Source organism: Merops nubicus, unplaced genomic scaffold (assembly GCF_000691845.1).
Source record: "Merops nubicus isolate BGI_N331 unplaced genomic scaffold, ASM69184v1 scaffold8426, whole genome shotgun sequence".
NCBI lineage: Eukaryota > Metazoa > Chordata > Aves > Coraciiformes > Meropidae > Merops > Merops nubicus.
Genome location: NW_008616914.1, coordinates 67,180 through 85,185, shown reverse-complemented (window position 1 = coordinate 85,185; position 18,006 = coordinate 67,180). Strand labels below are relative to the sequence as shown.

Here is an 18,006-nt window from a genome sequence, read left to right as displayed (position 1 = left end):
AGAATAGTGGGTGCCTGGAATCTTATGTTCCATGCAGTTTACATAGCATATATTGTACCTTGCCTATAAGGAAATGCGCTGCAAAAAAACCACCTCAGACAGATCCCTGCATTTAAATTGTATTTTGGAGAGATTTATCTCTTGGTAAGGGATTGCATGACATATTTTTTATGAGTCACTCTGTGTGCAAAGCCTGCACATATACCCTGCAATGAATAAGGTAATGCAAAAATTAAATTATTAAATCCAAATCTTGCTCAGAGCATTTTGTCATTGGCAACCAAATTGAGAAAGAATGGAGACATGTAGATTTGACACATGGGTCATAAATGTAGAACAGTGTTTGAATGATGATGATGTTGATTATATATTTTCAGTGGTGTTTTCTTTTTCCACCAATCTTAAAAAAAAAAAAAAATAAAAAAATTTCAGGAGTCCATGCAAGGAAGCTCTGATGAGACAGCCAACAGTGGTGAGGATGGCAGTAGTGGTCCTGGTAGTAGCAGTGGCCACAGTGATGGATCCAGTAATGAGGCCAACTCCAGTCACGCCAGCCAGTCTGCTGGAAGCCCTGGCAGCGAGGTGCAGTCCGAAGACATTGCAGATATTGAAGCTCTCAAAGAGGAGGACGACGAAGAGGAAGAAGATAGGAGTCATAATCCTCAGAAGAGCAGTAGGAGCACAGATCTACGAAGCAGGAAGCTGGACTCACAAACAGGCATTTGTCTGGGGGATTCACAAGGGGCATCGGAGAGGAGTGGTGCAAACAATGGGGCAGGAAAGGACCATGTTTTTAACGCGGACTCCGTGACGCCGGTGGATAATCGGATTAGAATGTTAGATGCTTGTTCTCACACTGAGGATGCAGAGCATGATATAACAGGGGAGATGAGCACTACTCACATTTCACAAGGGTCTCAGGATTCTTGTATAACTCACACAGGGGACTTCCTTGGGGAAACTATTGGAAATGAATTATTTAACTGTCGGCAGTTCATTGGGCCACAACATCACCACCATCACCACCACCACCACCATCACCATGACGGGTAGGTAGCTTGACATTTCTTCTGATTCCTTCTATAGCACAATTAAAAAATACTCAGTTTGGGCAGAAATTTGAATGGACATTTTGCTACAGTTCAGGATAATTTTGTCTAATGATAGTTATTGCAGATAGTTACACAGTAATCTTACTTTGTTAACATCTGATTAAAGTTCTTTGTGAAGTTTTTGTAGTCAATAAATAAGACAGCATTTAACAAAAGGTTAAAATTGTTTCAGAAAACACTGTATTCATTTAACGTTCAAGAAGACAAAAAAAATCATTGTGATAGTGTGGCCTTCAATTTATTTGCAGTTGTTTTTCAAATTCATATGAAGATCTGCTGTTCAGACAGATGATCCATCCTGACTAGCTATGGGGAGATGTCTACTGACTTGCAATCTCCTACAAACAACTTTCTCTTTGATATTTTCCTTTCTAATAATTTTCTTTTACAGCCATATGGTTGATGATATGCTAAGTGCAGATGATGTCAGCTGCAGTAGTTCCCAAGTCAGTGCAAAATCAGAGAAAAATATGGCTGATTTTGATGGGGAAGAGTCTGGCTGTGAAGAAGAGCTTGTACAGATTAATTCACATGCTGAGCTAACGTCTCATCTTCAGCAGCACCTTCCTAACCTTGCCTCTATCTATCACGAACATCTTAGTCAAGGTAAGTGTGATAAAAAGAAAACAGAAAGACATTGCAATTCTAACTTGGTTTTGTATAATTTTGGCTTAGCCTCCAGTAATTATAATAATAAAATTATTTTAACCATACTTGTGTATTTGCCCAAAGAAACTATGGTGACTACTGAGATTTTACTGTTTCTACAAGAGATTAATTTTTCTATCACATTAGATATATCTGTGTTTACCTTCTTAAAATTCCCCCTCTGCTTGCCCTTCTACTGGAGCTTTTAATGCAAGTTAAACCAAATAAAGGCAGTGAAGAGCCTAGCAAATGCTTTTTTTTTTTCTATTCAGTTATTAAAGTAAAAGGAAAGATGGGAGATATTCTTTTCTCTCCACAATATTATGCGATTTTTCTTCTGGTGGGTGGATCTTATTGTAATTCTGTACATTTGTCATCTTAAATGAATTAACCATAATGGGCTGTACAGAGGATAATTTTGGAAAAATGAGTTAAAATATAACTTGATATCTTAGGGAGCTTGCCTTAAAGGGCATTTTATACTATTTCATCTTACATTGCCAAATCTTCTAGTTTATTTCAGGGTGCAATTTAAGATGCTACTAAAACACTTTGCAAGAATTATATTATCTTCCCATATGCTATTGTGGCAGCTTTTATTTTCTTTTTTGTCCTCCTTTTAAATATAATGGAAGATCTGGTTAGTGAAGGTTTGATGTTTTTCTTCACTGCTCTGACAAACCCAGGTTTGCTATCTTGCAGCAGACAGAAAAGCCAGTACTATTTATATTCTTTTCCAGAAACACAGTCGAGTAAGAAGTGTCTTTTTTCTTTAGGTTTAACATTTCTTGTTATGTGAAACGGAATTATAATTTCAGCCTGACGTTGAACGTGCTGTCAGTCAACATATTGTATCAATCTTTTCTGTAGATACTAAAGAGCTTACTGAAGATCCAAATTATTGTTTGAGCATAAGACCTTTAGTGCAGATTTTTTGACACCCTTAGTTTTGCACGAGCAAATAATTAGTGTGCTGCATGCAATCTAAATTTTCTACTTGACTTTTCTCTTACATGAAAATAGTAGATAAATGAATGGTGCCAGCTGTGGTCATATCAAAGGAAGAGAATATCTCTCAGTGTTTGTGAAGACATGATGAGTTTCTGAAGTCATGCACTTTGATACTCTGTTGTATAGAAAAAAACAGTGTTTGTTATTCCTGTTTTTTAGTTAGATATAGGGGATGATGCAGTATGAGGAGAATTTGTTGAAATGTGCTGCTTTCTTGCTTTCCAACCATGGTAGCTATAAAGATGCTTCCCTTTGGACCACAGTAGTAGAGAAGGACTGAAGAAATATTTTAATTACACTATGAATTGAATCCAATTAAATTAAAAAGCAATTGCACCTGCATCTGCAATTCTTAAGTACTGTTTTTATTGCACGTCGCCGTTTGCCAAAACCAGTGTAAATATTGGCTTAACTGTCCTGCTGGCTCTCGGGTGGTCATAATGTTTTGTATTCTTTTGAGAACTCCTGTGTGGAAAAAGGCTGCAATTACAGTGTTGTTGCATGAGCTTTCAAGCAGGAAAGCATGTTGTTCATGCACTTAAGGAATAATATTCAGATCAGATAGTTCCTTCTATTTACTTAATAACGGTCTTTGTGTTTTGTTCAGGACCAGCAGTTCATAAACATCAATATAATAGTAATGCGGTGACCGACATTAATTTGGATAATGTTTGTAAGAAAGGAAATACTCTTTTGTGGGATCTGGTCCAGGATGAAGATGCAGTAAGTTGAATAGCAGAAAATAATATTTTTTAAAAGAAAATAAATATAATACTATTCAGTGACCTTTCTTTCTACTTGCTGTAGATTCATCTCTCTGAAGGGTTAATAAATGAAGCAGAGAAGCTGCTCTGTTCTTTAGTGTGCTGGTTCACTGACAGACAGATTCGAATGAGATTTATTGAAGGCTGCTTAGAAAATTTAGCAAACAACAGGTAACTTAAATGATCTGTTTTTACATTTATCTCTTTTTGCAACTTATAGGAAATCTAAGTTGATGATAACAGTCCTTTGATTTTACAGGAAGACAAGTTAGAGCAGACAAAAGCCAAAGTATAAGGATAGTTTTCAAGGTGTTATGGATGTACCTGGTGTTCCATTTTTCTGTTCTATCAATGTCCTGAATTTCTTACCTTGTTGCATTTGTCTGTTCTCCCCTCTGCCAGAGGTTACTGCCTTCCTACCATTTGGTGATATGGGCCCCACACCTTAGCCAGTTGAGTGCAAGGTCAGGTGCCGCAGCATAAACATTTTGAACTGAATATTTAGATGATATGGGCAAGTGGCTGAGGAACAGACAAGTTCTTTTCTACCAGGTCTGTTGCAGGGTGTAAGTTCTGTGAAGCAGCAGCTGGAGGGTAGTAGCAGTACCTTCACCTCAGATAACTTGTTCTAATACCAACCAAAGCTGTGAGATTGTGCATTTTGAAGACTAGCAAAAGTGGAATTTATTTTGTTGATAGAATGAATCAAGTGCTGGACATCACCTGAAGTGTTATGTTATTACCTTTTTGCTAAGAACTGTGAGATGAGTTACAAGTATACTTGTTATTTATACTTGATATTAATTAATAAAGATACTCATCACTGACATGGAAGTATGGTTACATGCAGTTTATGCACTTTTTGAGTCTTCCTAGATAATTGTCCTACAATACACACCTACTTGTATCTATAATGATTTGAGATAGATTTATTTCTGTTATGTCATCTGTTTCTAGAAAACCCATACTAATTTTGCTGAATTTTCAAAAGATAAGTTTTAAGAAACAAAAATAAAAATTTAACTTCCAACATTTAAAAAATTTGTAATAAGCAAAATATATACTGTTTTATTTTGATACTTATCCGAGAGTTGTGTGTCTGAGGTATTACATGTAAAGAATTTGAAGGCTGTGTAGGTCAGATTCAGAAAAGTAATTGGCTGACATGATGGTAAACTTAACACAGATAATTCCAGCGTTTTCACTTAGCCTTTTTGCCAGCTGTACCTGAGCTTCTCAAAGTAATTTTAAAATTGACTATTTTAATTTTTTAAGCATCACACACGGTCGTTAATTTTTTCTTTCTCCTTTAGATCAGTAGTAGTTTCACTTCGTCTTCTTCCAAAGCTGTTTGGTACGTTTCAACAATTTGGGAGCAGCTATGATACACATTGGATAACAATGTAAGTAGCCCCGTGTCCCCAGCAGACTAAACCAGCAGAAGTGATGACATTCAGATGACTGCTGCAAGACTTGCTCTGTAGGCCTTGCCCAGATTTGTAATGAGTTATAGTTACCACCTGCCTGTTACCTGGCCTAGGTGTATGAGCTGATCTAATCACTCAGGCCTAGATTTCTTCATAATGCACACTGCTGTCCTAACCCATACGAAGACTTATTTATATTTTTTTAATCCCCTCCCTTTAAATACCAAAGGACTTGCAGACAGTACTAGGTGCCAAGTAACAGCATATTGTAAAAGGTAGAAGTTTGATTGTACATCATTCTTCTCTGTTTGCATATCAGGGTTTCTCAGTAATAAAAAATTCAGTTTATAAGTAAACCTTTGAAATGTGAGGACACGTTGTATAGCATTCCTTAACAGAGACCAGACTACTGAAACTTCTGGGAAAGATTACAGTGATTATCAGCAATTTTTCTTGTCTTTTTGACATGAGATTTAAGCATATGCCCTGTTCTGACTTTTGACTTAGATGTTTTCTGAATTAAGGCCTTTAGGAATAGTTTTTTCATGGTCTCAAAAGGAAGTGTTCTATCAGTCCTGTGCCTGAAAACAGCAACAATGAAAAATAGAGTACTGTACTGGAAAATCCTCCTGAATTCATGCTAGATGGAAAATTGAGTGATTACTTTGGGTTTATGTGTTTGCAATTTTTCTGTAATAGCTTTCTAATTTTTGTAGCTTTTCTGGTCTTTTTAAGCAAACCATAATATTTCGTGCCCTTTACATTGCCACAGGTGGGCAGAAAAGGAACTTAATATGATGAAACTTTTCTTTGACAATTTGGTACACTACATTCAGGCAGTCAGGGAAGGACGACACAAACATGCATTGTAAGTACAAAGCTGTCTTTGGGTGTTGGATCTTTTATGGTTTTAAATGGTTTAAATAGCTGTTAATGGTTTAAATGGTTTATGGTTTAAATACTTTCTATAGTTACTTTCTACATTACATGATTAGAGAGACAAAGGTCTGTAAACCAAATAACATTATAAGTAACTTCCTTTTCCTTAAAAGATAACTGCAGAACAACTCTCCTGCCATTTTTGGTTAGACATGATGTTGAATATTTGTTTACAAATAAAACATGAAGATTTTACGTATTCAAATCAGTTTGAAGTGATTTCATATCATAAAACTACTCAAATATTCCAGTTTAAAAATCTGTTATCAATAGCCTTTGCAGTGGTGCTTTTGTGGTTAACACATTCATTTACACCTTCCAATCTCTGTGATTAGAATTAGGTGTATACACACCAGCAAAAGAATTTCTAGCTCCCAATCTTGGAAGAATAGGCTATTCATATTTTGACAGATGTCAAAGTCAATATGTAAATAAGAGTATCTATATCCACAAATGGGAAGTGTTGCTATTTGAGTCAGTTTTTTACTTCAGCATATACCTTTATATTGGACATTGCTCTAGTGAGTTCAAAAGCTGTGTAAAAGTTGGATGAATTGCTTTACATTAAGGCAAAATGATACATTGTTCTGCTTCCTTGACCTTTGAGCTTCTATCTTAGAAATAGAGTTAATATTTTTATATAAGTTATGAAAGCATTTTTATAGAGTATGTATCAGCTGAGATAGGAAATGAATAGAAGAAATATCAATATTTTACAAGTTAAGGGAAAAATTAGGGTCAGACATTAAGTGTGTCATTGCACTTGCTTAGTGTGGTCTGATCTAGAAGTTCAGAAAGAAACTTCAAAGAAAAAATTATTTATGCTTTTAAGGAGGACATGTATTGGGGGGGGGAAAGCTATAACAATAAAAAATCAAATAAACTTCTGTTTAAAAATTATTTATGCTTTTAAGAAGGACATGTATGATTGGGGGGGGAAAAGCTATAACAATAAAAAAATCAAGTAAACTTCCTTTTTTATACAAATTTAAATTTTAGATACAGCCACAGTGCAGAAGTTCAGGTTCGTCTCCAATTCCTGACATGTGTGTTTTCAACTCTAGGATCACCAGATCATTTCAGTAAGTATTTGAGGTACCATATCAGAGCAACACCTCAGAGTAAGGCTCACATAGTTCTTAATAGTCAATGTTATTTTAATAAATATACATTTAAACAGCTACAGTTTAAAATAATCTCTGATACTTTTTCTAAAGAAGGAAGATTTTTTTTGACAAAAGCACAGAACCAACTTTGCAGTTCAGTTTCGATTGCAGTTCTGCAAGAACAAATTTTTATGTTCCCTGTGCTTTAGTTTTTCTAAACATTAGGATTGTTGTAATTACTGAAATGAAGATAATATAATCTCTGTTTGTGGGTTTTGCTTTAAGTCCATAATGTTTCCAGAGATCTTTTACTGGAGTGCACTGTAAGTTGTCATACCAAAAAGGAGTAATTCTTTGTATTTTAATACTGTCAGAAATTGGTTTATGCTCCCTGTAGGGTCTTTTGCAAAAGTGGTATTCCCTGTGAGCGTTGATCCATGCAGATGCTGAAGCCTTTTCACTCTAAGTGTTAAAGGAGAAATCTTTTCATGTGGCTGATGGAATTTGAACATAATTTTCTGTGGTTTTTAGTAACCCTTGGTGGCTTTCCCTTCCATAAATTATTCTGGCCACTCTCTTCTTAAGCCCTTGTAAACTAACAGGCTTCAGTGTTGTTCCAGCATCAGCCCTGTATGGACTTTTAATTGATTGTATTGAGGTCATTTATTAAAACAACTGAAGGGAGGAGTCATTTGGGTAGTCCTGTTAGGTAGTCATAGTTGGCATACGATGCATGGCTTGTGCCTCTGATCATTAGAGTACAGGAAGGAATGAAAATGCCTCTAGACAAGAGGAAAAAATGTGTAATGCCAAATTTGTTACTGTTGATAGAATAGCCCCAGTTCTTTCTGAAGGTGTTTGTTGGGATTACAAACGTTTGTATGCCAATTGAGAAAATAAACTTCCAGTTTTCTTGAAAGTAGTAAAAATGAAATAGCTACAGCTACACTATTTTCAGCCACAATCTCAATATCCACCTCAAAGCCAGGCTCTAGGTTGTCCCCAGTCGTTACTTAGGAACTGAGAAACAACCTGTCATTTTGTACAAGATCTCAGGTCAGCCCACATTTAGTAACACTGTTGGCACTAATGACCAAAAACTGTAGCTGATGGACAGCTCTGAAAGGGGAAACCTATATGATTTCTAGTTAGTAGGTGAGGCATTTCTCTTGTGTTCCTGCCCATGGCCTGACAAGAACTATATTGATTTTTCTTTATGTATCCTTGGGTTTTGTAGAATGTTGTTACATATTTGATGTTAAAAATACTTTTTCCTAATTTTAGGGTTGAGTTTAGAACAAGTGGACATACTGTGGCACTGCTTAGTAGAAGATTCTGAATGCTACGATGATGCACTACACTGGTTCTTAAATCAAGTGCGAAGTAAAGATCAACATGCTATGGGTATGGAGACTTACAAGCATCTTTTTTTGGAAAAGGTATGTAGAGAGTTAATTGCAACCTTATAAGTAAAGGTGTTTCTTTTCCTGTCAGCACTATAGAACATACTTTAAATTGTTTCTATGAAAAATATGTCTTCAGTAGTCTGGGAAGGCCCCAGTTGTCATTCAGTAATTTTCCTCTGCTTGAAGGGAAGAGAGGAACGAATTGACATGAATTCTTTCTACATGAGTGTTTCTTTGCAAGTAGCCTGTGAGTTATCTTTGAAGTTTTGTAGCACTTCAATTTGAAAAAAAAAAAATCCACCCAAAGCTGTACTTCCTTTATGATATATAGCTTACCTGACTAATTGAAGTGCTGGGGTTTAAACCCCCAGCTCTGAATGAGGGTTGGCGTATGGATGATGGCCAAAACCAGGCAAGAAAAACTGTCCTGATTAGTTTTCACCCAGAGTCGGGCCAGCCTTGGGTGGGAACTGATGAGATCACCACCAGGGGCTCCCACCTTCCACATTAACTTGGAGGTGGGGCAAGAAACCACCTCTATAAGAATGGAGCCTGCTTGCAGTGGGGTTGGAAAGGTTTGCCTGTGCAGTGGATGTACTGTGTGGGGATTCTGGTCATTTGAAGGGCTCCCTGACTCTTCATAGCAAGTGGAGATCCCAGGATGTCAGGGCCAGAGCATGAAGCTGTCTCTGAGTCCCCACAATATAACTGGGCTCATGACCTGGCTGCTTCCATTTCCCATGGCTTGACCCCTCAGCCAGCTCGCTCCCTTCACGTCCGCTGTGGTGGGTGAGGGCATTGGCTTGTTCCTCCCTCTTCTTTGGGATGTGATGTGGGAGTGCAGGGAGGACTTTGGCTGCTGCTCTGCCTGTTCATGATAATATCATTCTATTTTAGGCAAGTGGTCAGCAGAAGACTAAAAAAACTGTTTTTCTTCTTTTTTGGAGGAGTGTGTAAATCTCATCAATACATCCACTGAAAACATGAACATGCAGCAGTAGAGCCATTTGCAAGGGGTCCCACCTATTTCAGCACCTGCCATTACAAAATGGAGAGGTTGTGCAGTCTAGTTCTTTTTCAGGGTTACACATTTTTTTGTCTAGTTTTTGAACAGGCACATCCTGCTGTTGGTAAGTGAAGCAGCTTGTCACAGTTTAGGGTCTGGGGGCAGCCCTGCCTGTGACAGATGCTTTCTGTTGACCCCTCTCCCCCAGAGAAAGGGAATAAGGAAGAGAGACTTATCTATTAGAAAAGTAAAACAGCTTTATTGAAAATAATAATAATAATGCTCTAATAATAAAATGGAATATATACAAGTCTATACAAACCCAGTATCAGACCCAACTCCCTTCCCTGATGGGAATATGTCACTGTCACCCCTGATGCTGGGGAGCAGGACCTGGGGAAAAGTCCCAGACTGGACTGGGCAGCAGACAGCAATTGGGTACAGGAGCTGGATTCTGGAGCTCCATTCAGGAACACACGCTTGGGATCAAAGGCAGAATGGATGAAGTTCTCCTCAGATGCTGGCCATTGAAGAGAAAGCAAAAGAGAAGGCAGGGGCTTGACCCTCATGATTCCTCAGCTTTCTTCTGAATATGACAGATATGGGATGGAATACCCCACTGGTCAGTTTAGGTTCACTTGTCCTATCTGCTGCTCCCCACAGATGTGGCCTTTACTTTCTGCTCCCCTCTCTGTGTGCTACAGAGGATTTAGCAGTGACCTTGGTCAGGACACCCATCCTTGGTGGTAACTGTAAACATGGAGTGTTATCAGTGCTAGAAACAGATGCTGTTTGTGAAGATCTGCTGCTAACTTCAGGAAGTACAGTGAGTTAGAAGAGCTTTAGCTGGAAATTAAAACCACTGAACAGAATTAGTTCCGTTCTACCCCAAACCAGGTAGTGTTAGAAGAATAATAATTTTGCTAACTCTGCACTGTCTAAATCAGCAGTGAAGAGGTTTGCTTAAGCCAGTTACAGTTGATTTTTGTTTTTTTGTAGTGTATATAAAATACAGAGTGATCTTTTGTGAGAATAAATTTTAACTGACCTACTACATTTGACTATTATTGGTAGTAACAATGATATTTTTCTGTGCTAATGAATTAAATACCCTGTAATTGCTGTCTGTTCCATCACTGAATTTTTTTCCATACTGAAGTGCATTAATTTTATTTAGATGCCACAACTGAAACCTGAAACTATTAGTATGACTGGCCTAAACCTCTTCCAGCATTTGTGTAATTTGGCTCGACTGGCTACGAGTGCATATGATGGGGGCTCAAACTCTGAGGTAAGCTTAGCTTCTGTGCTCATGTTTTTCTTCTTTCTGAGGGAAGGAAAAGTTAAATTCTTTATCTTCAGTGGCATATCTCTTGTTGGCTTGAGTATTGCTTACTAGTTTGAGATAGTCTCAGCCCATAGTGGTGGAGTCTGTAGATTTCTGCCTTGAAGAGAGCCTTGGGAGCTTGGGACTCAAAAGTTCCAAATGTGGTACAATGAAATGGAAGTAAAAGAGGCCAATTCTCAAGACCTTCCCTCATGACTTTGAGCATGTGTGGCCTTTGTCTTCAGAAGTAGAGGCAGGAAACCACAAAGCAAGTGTTGCCTGTTGCTTGTGTATCTTTGTGCAGTTTCATCATATTCATAGCATAAATGAACTCTATTGTTTTTAAACAATGGGTTTGTAATGGTTACTTTTATAAATAAGATTCAGGTGACATTCTGTTAGGCATACTTAATTCTGACTAGAAATCTTTTGTGTAATATGTCTCAGTTTACTTATGATGTGCCTTAGAAATTCTTCTTCTGTAATTTTTTTTACACAGTGAAACTCTGAGAAATAAAATGATAAATGGGATTTTTTCTGTGAATTAATTTGAGGCAATTTTGTATTAACATTTCTATTCTTGCAATAAATACTGATAATAGCTGTAGTTTTAAGGCCTCATTAAAAAGCAACTCCTGTTTGTCAGAAATGAAAATTCACTCTCTTGAATTTTAACCAGTTTTCCTCTTGCTCCAAAGTATGAAGATATTTCTGTGAAAGTTAGGACTTTGTAGTAAGTGATGCGTGCAGTGGTGAAAGCCCAAGCAGAGGAAAAAGGGAAGTATTTTTAGTAGTTGCATCAAGAGGAGAATAGAATTTTTTCAGGTCAGAAAAGCATCACTCCTAGTAAAATGATGAGGCAATGGTTTGTTTCTCTGTGTGTTTTTGTTTTGTCAAAACAGTTGTGTGGCATGGACCAGTTCTGGGGTATTGCTTTAAGAGCACAGTCTGGTGACGTCAGTCGAGCAGCTATCCAGTATATCAACTCTTACTATATCAATGGTATGAGATGTCATTTTTGTGTTCTGTTTAACATGTAAAGAATATCAAGTGTTACCCTCTTTCAGTTCTTAGTGCTAAAATGCATAGCCTCAAAGTTGTGCTGATATGATTTACTTTAACTAATGTTACAGGTAAAACTGGTCTTGAAAAAGAACAGGAGTTTATTAGCAAGTGTATGGAGAGTCTGATGATAGCTTCTAGTAACCTTGAGCAAGACTCTCATTCAAGCCTGACTATTATTGAAAGAGGACTCTTAATGCTGAAGACACACCTGGAGGCTTTTAGGAGAAGGTAAATAGCTCCACTGATACATTTGTATGCAGAACTTACTTCCATTCATCTTATAATGATGAATCAATTATGAGTTATTACTAAAGGAATAGTTTCCTTGGTTTTGTTGTGTAAAGTAAGGACAGTAGTGGATAATTTTGAAAGGAAATGTATCAGTTACAAGTGTTGGTCCTTGCCTAAAGTTGTATGGATGTGGCTCATGTTTCCACATCCCTCACCAGAGGAACTTTTTCAAAGTTATTTTATTTGTTTGAAAAATAGTGAGAATATCAGTAACTTCCTCTTATTTTGAAAAAACAGTGAATAAAGGTGTAAGCTTTGTCTTTTCCTCTCATTGTTTAGTGGTCATTTGTGTTCAATAAGTTTTGCCAAAAATACTTTTTCAACGTTTTTACCTGCTTCTTAAGGTTTGCATATCATCTGAGGCAGTGGCAGATTGAAGGCACTGGTATCAGCAGTCACTTGAAAGCCTTGAGTGACAAACAGTCACTGCCACTGAGAATCGTGTGTCAGCCAGCTGGGCTTCCTGACAAGGTAGGTTAAAAGTCCTTCTACAACAACGTCCTCCACTGTGAAATTCCAGTAAATCCACTGCACCCTGTGGAAACCAAACTCCATGTTGTATTTCAGATGACTATAGAAATGTATCCTAGTGATCAGGTGGCTGATCTACGGGCAGAAGTCACCCACTGGTATGAAAATTTACAGAAGGAGCAGATAAACCAACAAGCACAGCTTCAGGAGTTTGGGCAAAGCAGCCGCAAAGGGGATTTCCCTGGTAAGCTGTAGTACTTGTCACTGTGTTCTTCACCCTTATGAGGGTTCATGGGTTTAGAGCATAGAAGATCATGGGGTATTTCTTCCCCAGATAACCTAAATAAGCAAGCATTAGGATTTGATTTCTTCTAGCTGTAGTTATAGTTGGCATCACCCTTGCTTTTAATTAACAGTGTTGTTTCTTGAGCATTGCCATTTATTTGAAATAGCAAAGGTGCTCTACATCTGCCAGAGGTCCTTAGATCTAGCCAGTAGACTTTTCCCCACTTCATTTTCCTTTGTGTTGTTTTTTTTATTAGTTCTGTTGTTTTCTGTAATGTGGAGATGCTGTTCCATAGAACCTTATTCTGTGTTTTGTGAAATTTATACATCTCTGGCTCTGCCATTGATTCAGAATTTGAAATCAGGATTCATATTCATAATTTATACCCTACATAGGTGTATTCCAGTCAGGCATCAGATTTTCCTTACTCCTGCAGCTGCTTTATAATTGATGAAAATCCTGTGGCAAAAAAAATGATCATCCTGTTTTGATGCTCTTAGTTTGAAATGTCAACTTGCTCCTGAGATGGTCATGGCTTTCTTAAAGTGCAGTGAATATACCTCTTGTTACTCCCTTTCTTTACATGTTTTTGAGTGAATGAAAATTACTGCTTTATCATTTAGGAGGAGAACATTTTCTACATCCCACTGCTGCTATATATTATAGCATTCTGATTGGTTATTGCTGTTCAAAGTGTTACTGTTTTCTGAGTTGCCTTCTCCTCAGTCTTTTGTTTTCTTTCTTTCTCATGATGAGCAAGAGTTAGCATGTGATGCATACTATCTGAACAAATTCTGTCCATGAGCATCTTTTTCCAGCATCACTGACCATTAGCGAATGTGTAAACATGAATCTGACCTTTTTTTCATAGTTTAACAACTTTAAAAAAAACTTTTAATGAGACACTGTCAGTAAACCAGGTGGAATTTTCGACATCTGAATTACCTTCTTTGTAAAGTCCTTTTCCAGCCACTTGTCAGAAGCTGTGTTGGTAAAGACACTATCTTGTTTTCCACCAAATACAGCCACATAACAGAAATTTTTATTATTATTTCAGCTGAGATTTTAGAAACACATGATTCAGAAAATTCAGAGTTGCAGTCCTGCAGCAGCTGCACTTCAGTCATGTTACATATGTACAAGGTCTTTTGTTTTCTAGAATGCTTGAGCTGATGTCCATAATTTTGTACACTTGTGCATGTTGTTTTTTCTGTGTTTATTACACTAACTATTAACATGCCATAACTCTGGGAAACCAGAGGACCCTACAATTTCTTTCTGTTGATTCATAAACCCAGTGTCCTTTGCTAGGTTTAAAACCTGCATTAATGACTAAGTGCTTTGTCTTGTGACTGATGTCTGTGTTGTCTGGTAGATACAGGAAATCCTGTAAGAGGCTAATTCTCTTGCTAACCAAACTCCTGAAGAATTGCCTCTGCATTGTTCTCTGCATGCCACTGTGCACTGGGAATCATCTAGTCACATGATTTTTACTTCTCAACTGCCAAGTTTGAGAAGAGAGACTTGAAACTGAGACTTGTGGTTAAAACCTGCAGTTTTACTCATGCATACCCTATTTTGGGGACAGTTTTGTAGAGATAAAACAAAAGACTTTCTAATAATGCTTTGCATACCCTATTTTGGGGACAGTTTTGTAAAGATAAAACAAAAGACTTTCTAATAACACTTTGGTCACAAAGATCTCTGTGAATTATGGTTAAATGTATTGACTGTTTACACTTCAGAACTCAGGTCATTCTGCATCACAGGAGACAGGCATTGTAAGGTACATATTGCACACCTGTTAGAGTGACCTTTTACCAAGTCCAGTTTGATGTACTTGTATTGGTTAATCTACAATGAAAAAAACAATTCCTGGTTAGGAATTGTCATGGTTTAGGGTCAGGGCTGCCCCCTGAGCTGTAACAGACTCTCTGTTAACCCCTCCCTCCCCCAAAGGGGAATCATAGAATCACTGTGGTTAGAAAGGACCTTTAGGATCATCTAGTCCAAAGTTCATCCCAACATCTCTCTAACCACTAGACCATAGCCTCACGTGCTACATCTGCTCATGCTTTGAACACCTCCAGAAGAGAAGGGAAGAAGGGAGAGAGACTGATTAGAAAAGTAAAACAGTTTTAATGAAAATAATAAAATGGAATATATACAATATATATAACTCTAAACATGGAGTGTTATCACTGCTAGAAGCAGACACTGTCTGTGAAAATATGCTGTTAGCTTCAGACAGTGCAGGCAGTTAGAAGAGCTCTAGCTGAAAAGTAAAATCACTGAACAGAATTAGTTCTGTTCTACCCCAGACCAGGACAGGAACCTACAATGGTGATTATTTCATCAGCTGAGGTAGAAATGTGATCAGAGTTCGTCAAATTCCAGTTAAAGGCTTGTGATGTCAGAATACAAGTTTTTTCTTTTGCCTTATCCTTGTAGAGCAAAAAGGAAATTTAGTTTGAGAAGGTGAAAACACTGAAAATTTATGTTAAACAGAAGTGAAGTAACTATTATTGGTGAAAATGAAGCTGCAGGTTTTGGGAGGGACTAAAAGAACCTTACAATAACTATTAGTTACAGATCTATTTCTGATTGTTTTACTGTAGTGCTTCTGTCAAGGGAATATCCAAGAATGCCCACTAGCCAAAACTTGGGAATGTATCTGGAAGTAGTAGATGCATTCACATTAGTTAAATGTTCCTTTCAGCTCCCTTTCACTACAATAAACTTGTAGGGTTTTTTTTAATAATTTACCACATCATTCTTCTCAGGTCCAAACATCTCCTGTAACATCTTTTGCTCATTCAAAATCTCCATTGCTCGAGAAATGTGAGATGTCATTTGCTTCTCACTCAGGTTGTTTGCTGTATTCTTTCTTCTCAGATCTGTTCCTACTTTGCAGTAGATGGTAGATCACTGCATTATTTTTGTGGATGATGTGTTTGCCTGCCTTTATATGTTTGAAATTATTTTGCCTGGCTGCATTGATAGCTTTCAAAGCAGCCACTGATGGGAAGAGTGGTAGATATGTAGGATTATTCCACACAAAATCTTCATGGTTTTATGGCTAACTGACAGATGTCTTTGAAGGGCTGCTGTCTATCCAGATTTTCCCAAGAACACCACAGAAATTTTCTTTGGGCAAGATTTGAGGATCATGTATATTTGCCTGATACACCTCCATTTATCTGGCTGCCCGATGAGAACTACTGTGTGTACATCTCACTGGCTTGTTCTAGTTTGGGAACATCAGCAGTTAGGTGTGGATCTCAGCTGGTTTTGGGAAGCATCACCTGGACTTGTAGTGTGCACCCATCAGCACAGACCGTGTGGCTGCAGATGGTGGGCTTTGAGGAGTGAGCAGAAGCAGCAGATAACTTGGCATGCACAGCACCACGCGTGTCTTTCTGACAGGGAGAGAAGGAAGTTGGGTTCACTGTGTATCCACAGGCTTTTTTTGTTCATTTCTTTTAACCCATTTCTTTGACTTCTGTGTTCCTATAGCCAGGTAGTAGACAGTTTTGAAGCATGTTCAGGTTACAGAACTTTGAGTAGTTCTCAACATTACTGTGAGAGGTTAAAAACCACAGACTTTTCTGAAGAAACCTCATTGAAATCCCATTGTTGATGTGTAGAAGCAGTGTAAAGTTGCTCTTCACTGGTGTGGAGGACCAGGGTCTAATGTTGAGAAAAGCACTGGAAAGCATAGCAACTTCAATCCATGACAAAAATCTGTGCACCAGAATTGGTGCTTAGAACTGCATGAGTACTCAGAGGTGTAAAGTCACTGTGCATTGTATTTCTTGATTACTGCTTGATTATCTATGCCAAATGAAATTCTTAATCTTTTAATTGTTCAGATTTCTAGTTCAGTGTTGAGAGTTCTTTGAAGGATGTTCTCAGGTTTTTCCTTTCTGAAATATATGCATCTTCAGTTCCAAATTGTAGTTCAGTAAAATTAATCATTACTTCTTTGCTTTTGCTGACTTTATCACAGGTGTGTGTTACAAAGGGATTTTGTTGATGATCACAGTCATTTTCCATTATCCTTCTCTGGTATAGCGTAATTTACTACCAAATATGGAAAGCACATTTCAATCTCTGTTGTGAACACTTTTCACTACAAGATTGGGTGAACTGTTATTGAAAAAGTTATTTCTGACTAACATGCAGGTAAATTTATTTCAATGTAATAACCAGTTTTCGTAAGGAAATTGCTTTAAGTTTTTGCCTCATTTAAATTGCTACCAAAGAGAATACTATTAAAAATAAGTTGTAGCACTTTAATTAGAAAATGAAAATACGATTCCAGAAATTTACTGAAATATATTTTTTTCCTAGGTGGCCTCATGGGACCTGTGAGAATGATTTCATCTGGGCATGAACTGACAACTGATTATGATGAAAAAACACTTCATGAATTGGGTTTTAAGGATATGCAGGTATTGCCAGTCACTGGAAAAGCTTGGCTGATACGTTGCTTTTGTCTTGTGCAGCTGATATATGTAGTGTGGTGGAAGGTGTACTTTTCTTTAGGAACATCCTGTAGTTGTCTGGGATCAGTTGTTTCACGCTATTCAATGCACACATCCTATAAGCTCAAATTAGTGCTGTTGGTCTTCGCTGCTGTCAGGCTTAAAATAGTTAATTCTTTTAGAAATGTAATTCACTTTAGATTAGCATATGTGAAAACTCAGAAATAAAAGAAAAATTTCATTTTTGTTCACTCATTAAGGAAAATGAGGGACCAGTGAAAACAGAATCAAATACCCATATTTTGTCTGAAATTTGTGCTGTGGTTGTACCAGTACAACAAATGTCTGCTCTCCCAGCCTCACTGCTGTGCCCTTGTTTCTGGTCCTTTGAGCCAATTTATCTCATTTTTCCTCTGGGAATGGTTTTGTGCCATGTTGTCTGACATGACTGAGAAGGCAGATCAGTCCTAGAGTCTCCCTATCCTGAACAGCAAAATAAGAACAGAGAGACAATGGAACCTGACTGCTGTAACAGCAGCAAACAGTGTATGCAACCACACCATAAATGCCTTAAGGAAAAGCAAACCCAAGATTTTATGATGCTCAAAGTGCTGCTCAGTGAAGATTTGACAACAAAGATATTGATGTGTCTTTAAGTTC

The 18,006-nt window shown here is 37.6% G+C and overlaps 1 protein-coding gene across 1 annotated transcript in view; it reads left to right on the top strand.

Annotated features, from left to right (window-relative positions):
* Positions 1-18,006, top strand: part of USP34 (ubiquitin specific peptidase 34) — a gene marked incomplete at its 5' end in the record, with an annotated part of 85,731 nt that overhangs the window by 12,411 nt on the left and 55,314 nt on the right. Inside the window, 14 exon segments of the mRNA XM_008942970.1 lie at positions 433-1,049; positions 1,504-1,718; positions 3,379-3,494; positions 3,579-3,706; positions 4,849-4,938; positions 5,735-5,830; positions 6,901-6,983; positions 8,292-8,446; positions 10,597-10,710; positions 11,649-11,748; positions 11,880-12,039; positions 12,447-12,573; positions 12,670-12,817; positions 17,213-17,313. Coding sequence (XP_008941218.1) covers positions 433-1,049; positions 1,504-1,718; positions 3,379-3,494; positions 3,579-3,706; positions 4,849-4,938; positions 5,735-5,830; positions 6,901-6,983; positions 8,292-8,446; positions 10,597-10,710; positions 11,649-11,748; positions 11,880-12,039; positions 12,447-12,573; positions 12,670-12,817; positions 17,213-17,313 — 2,250 coding nt within the window.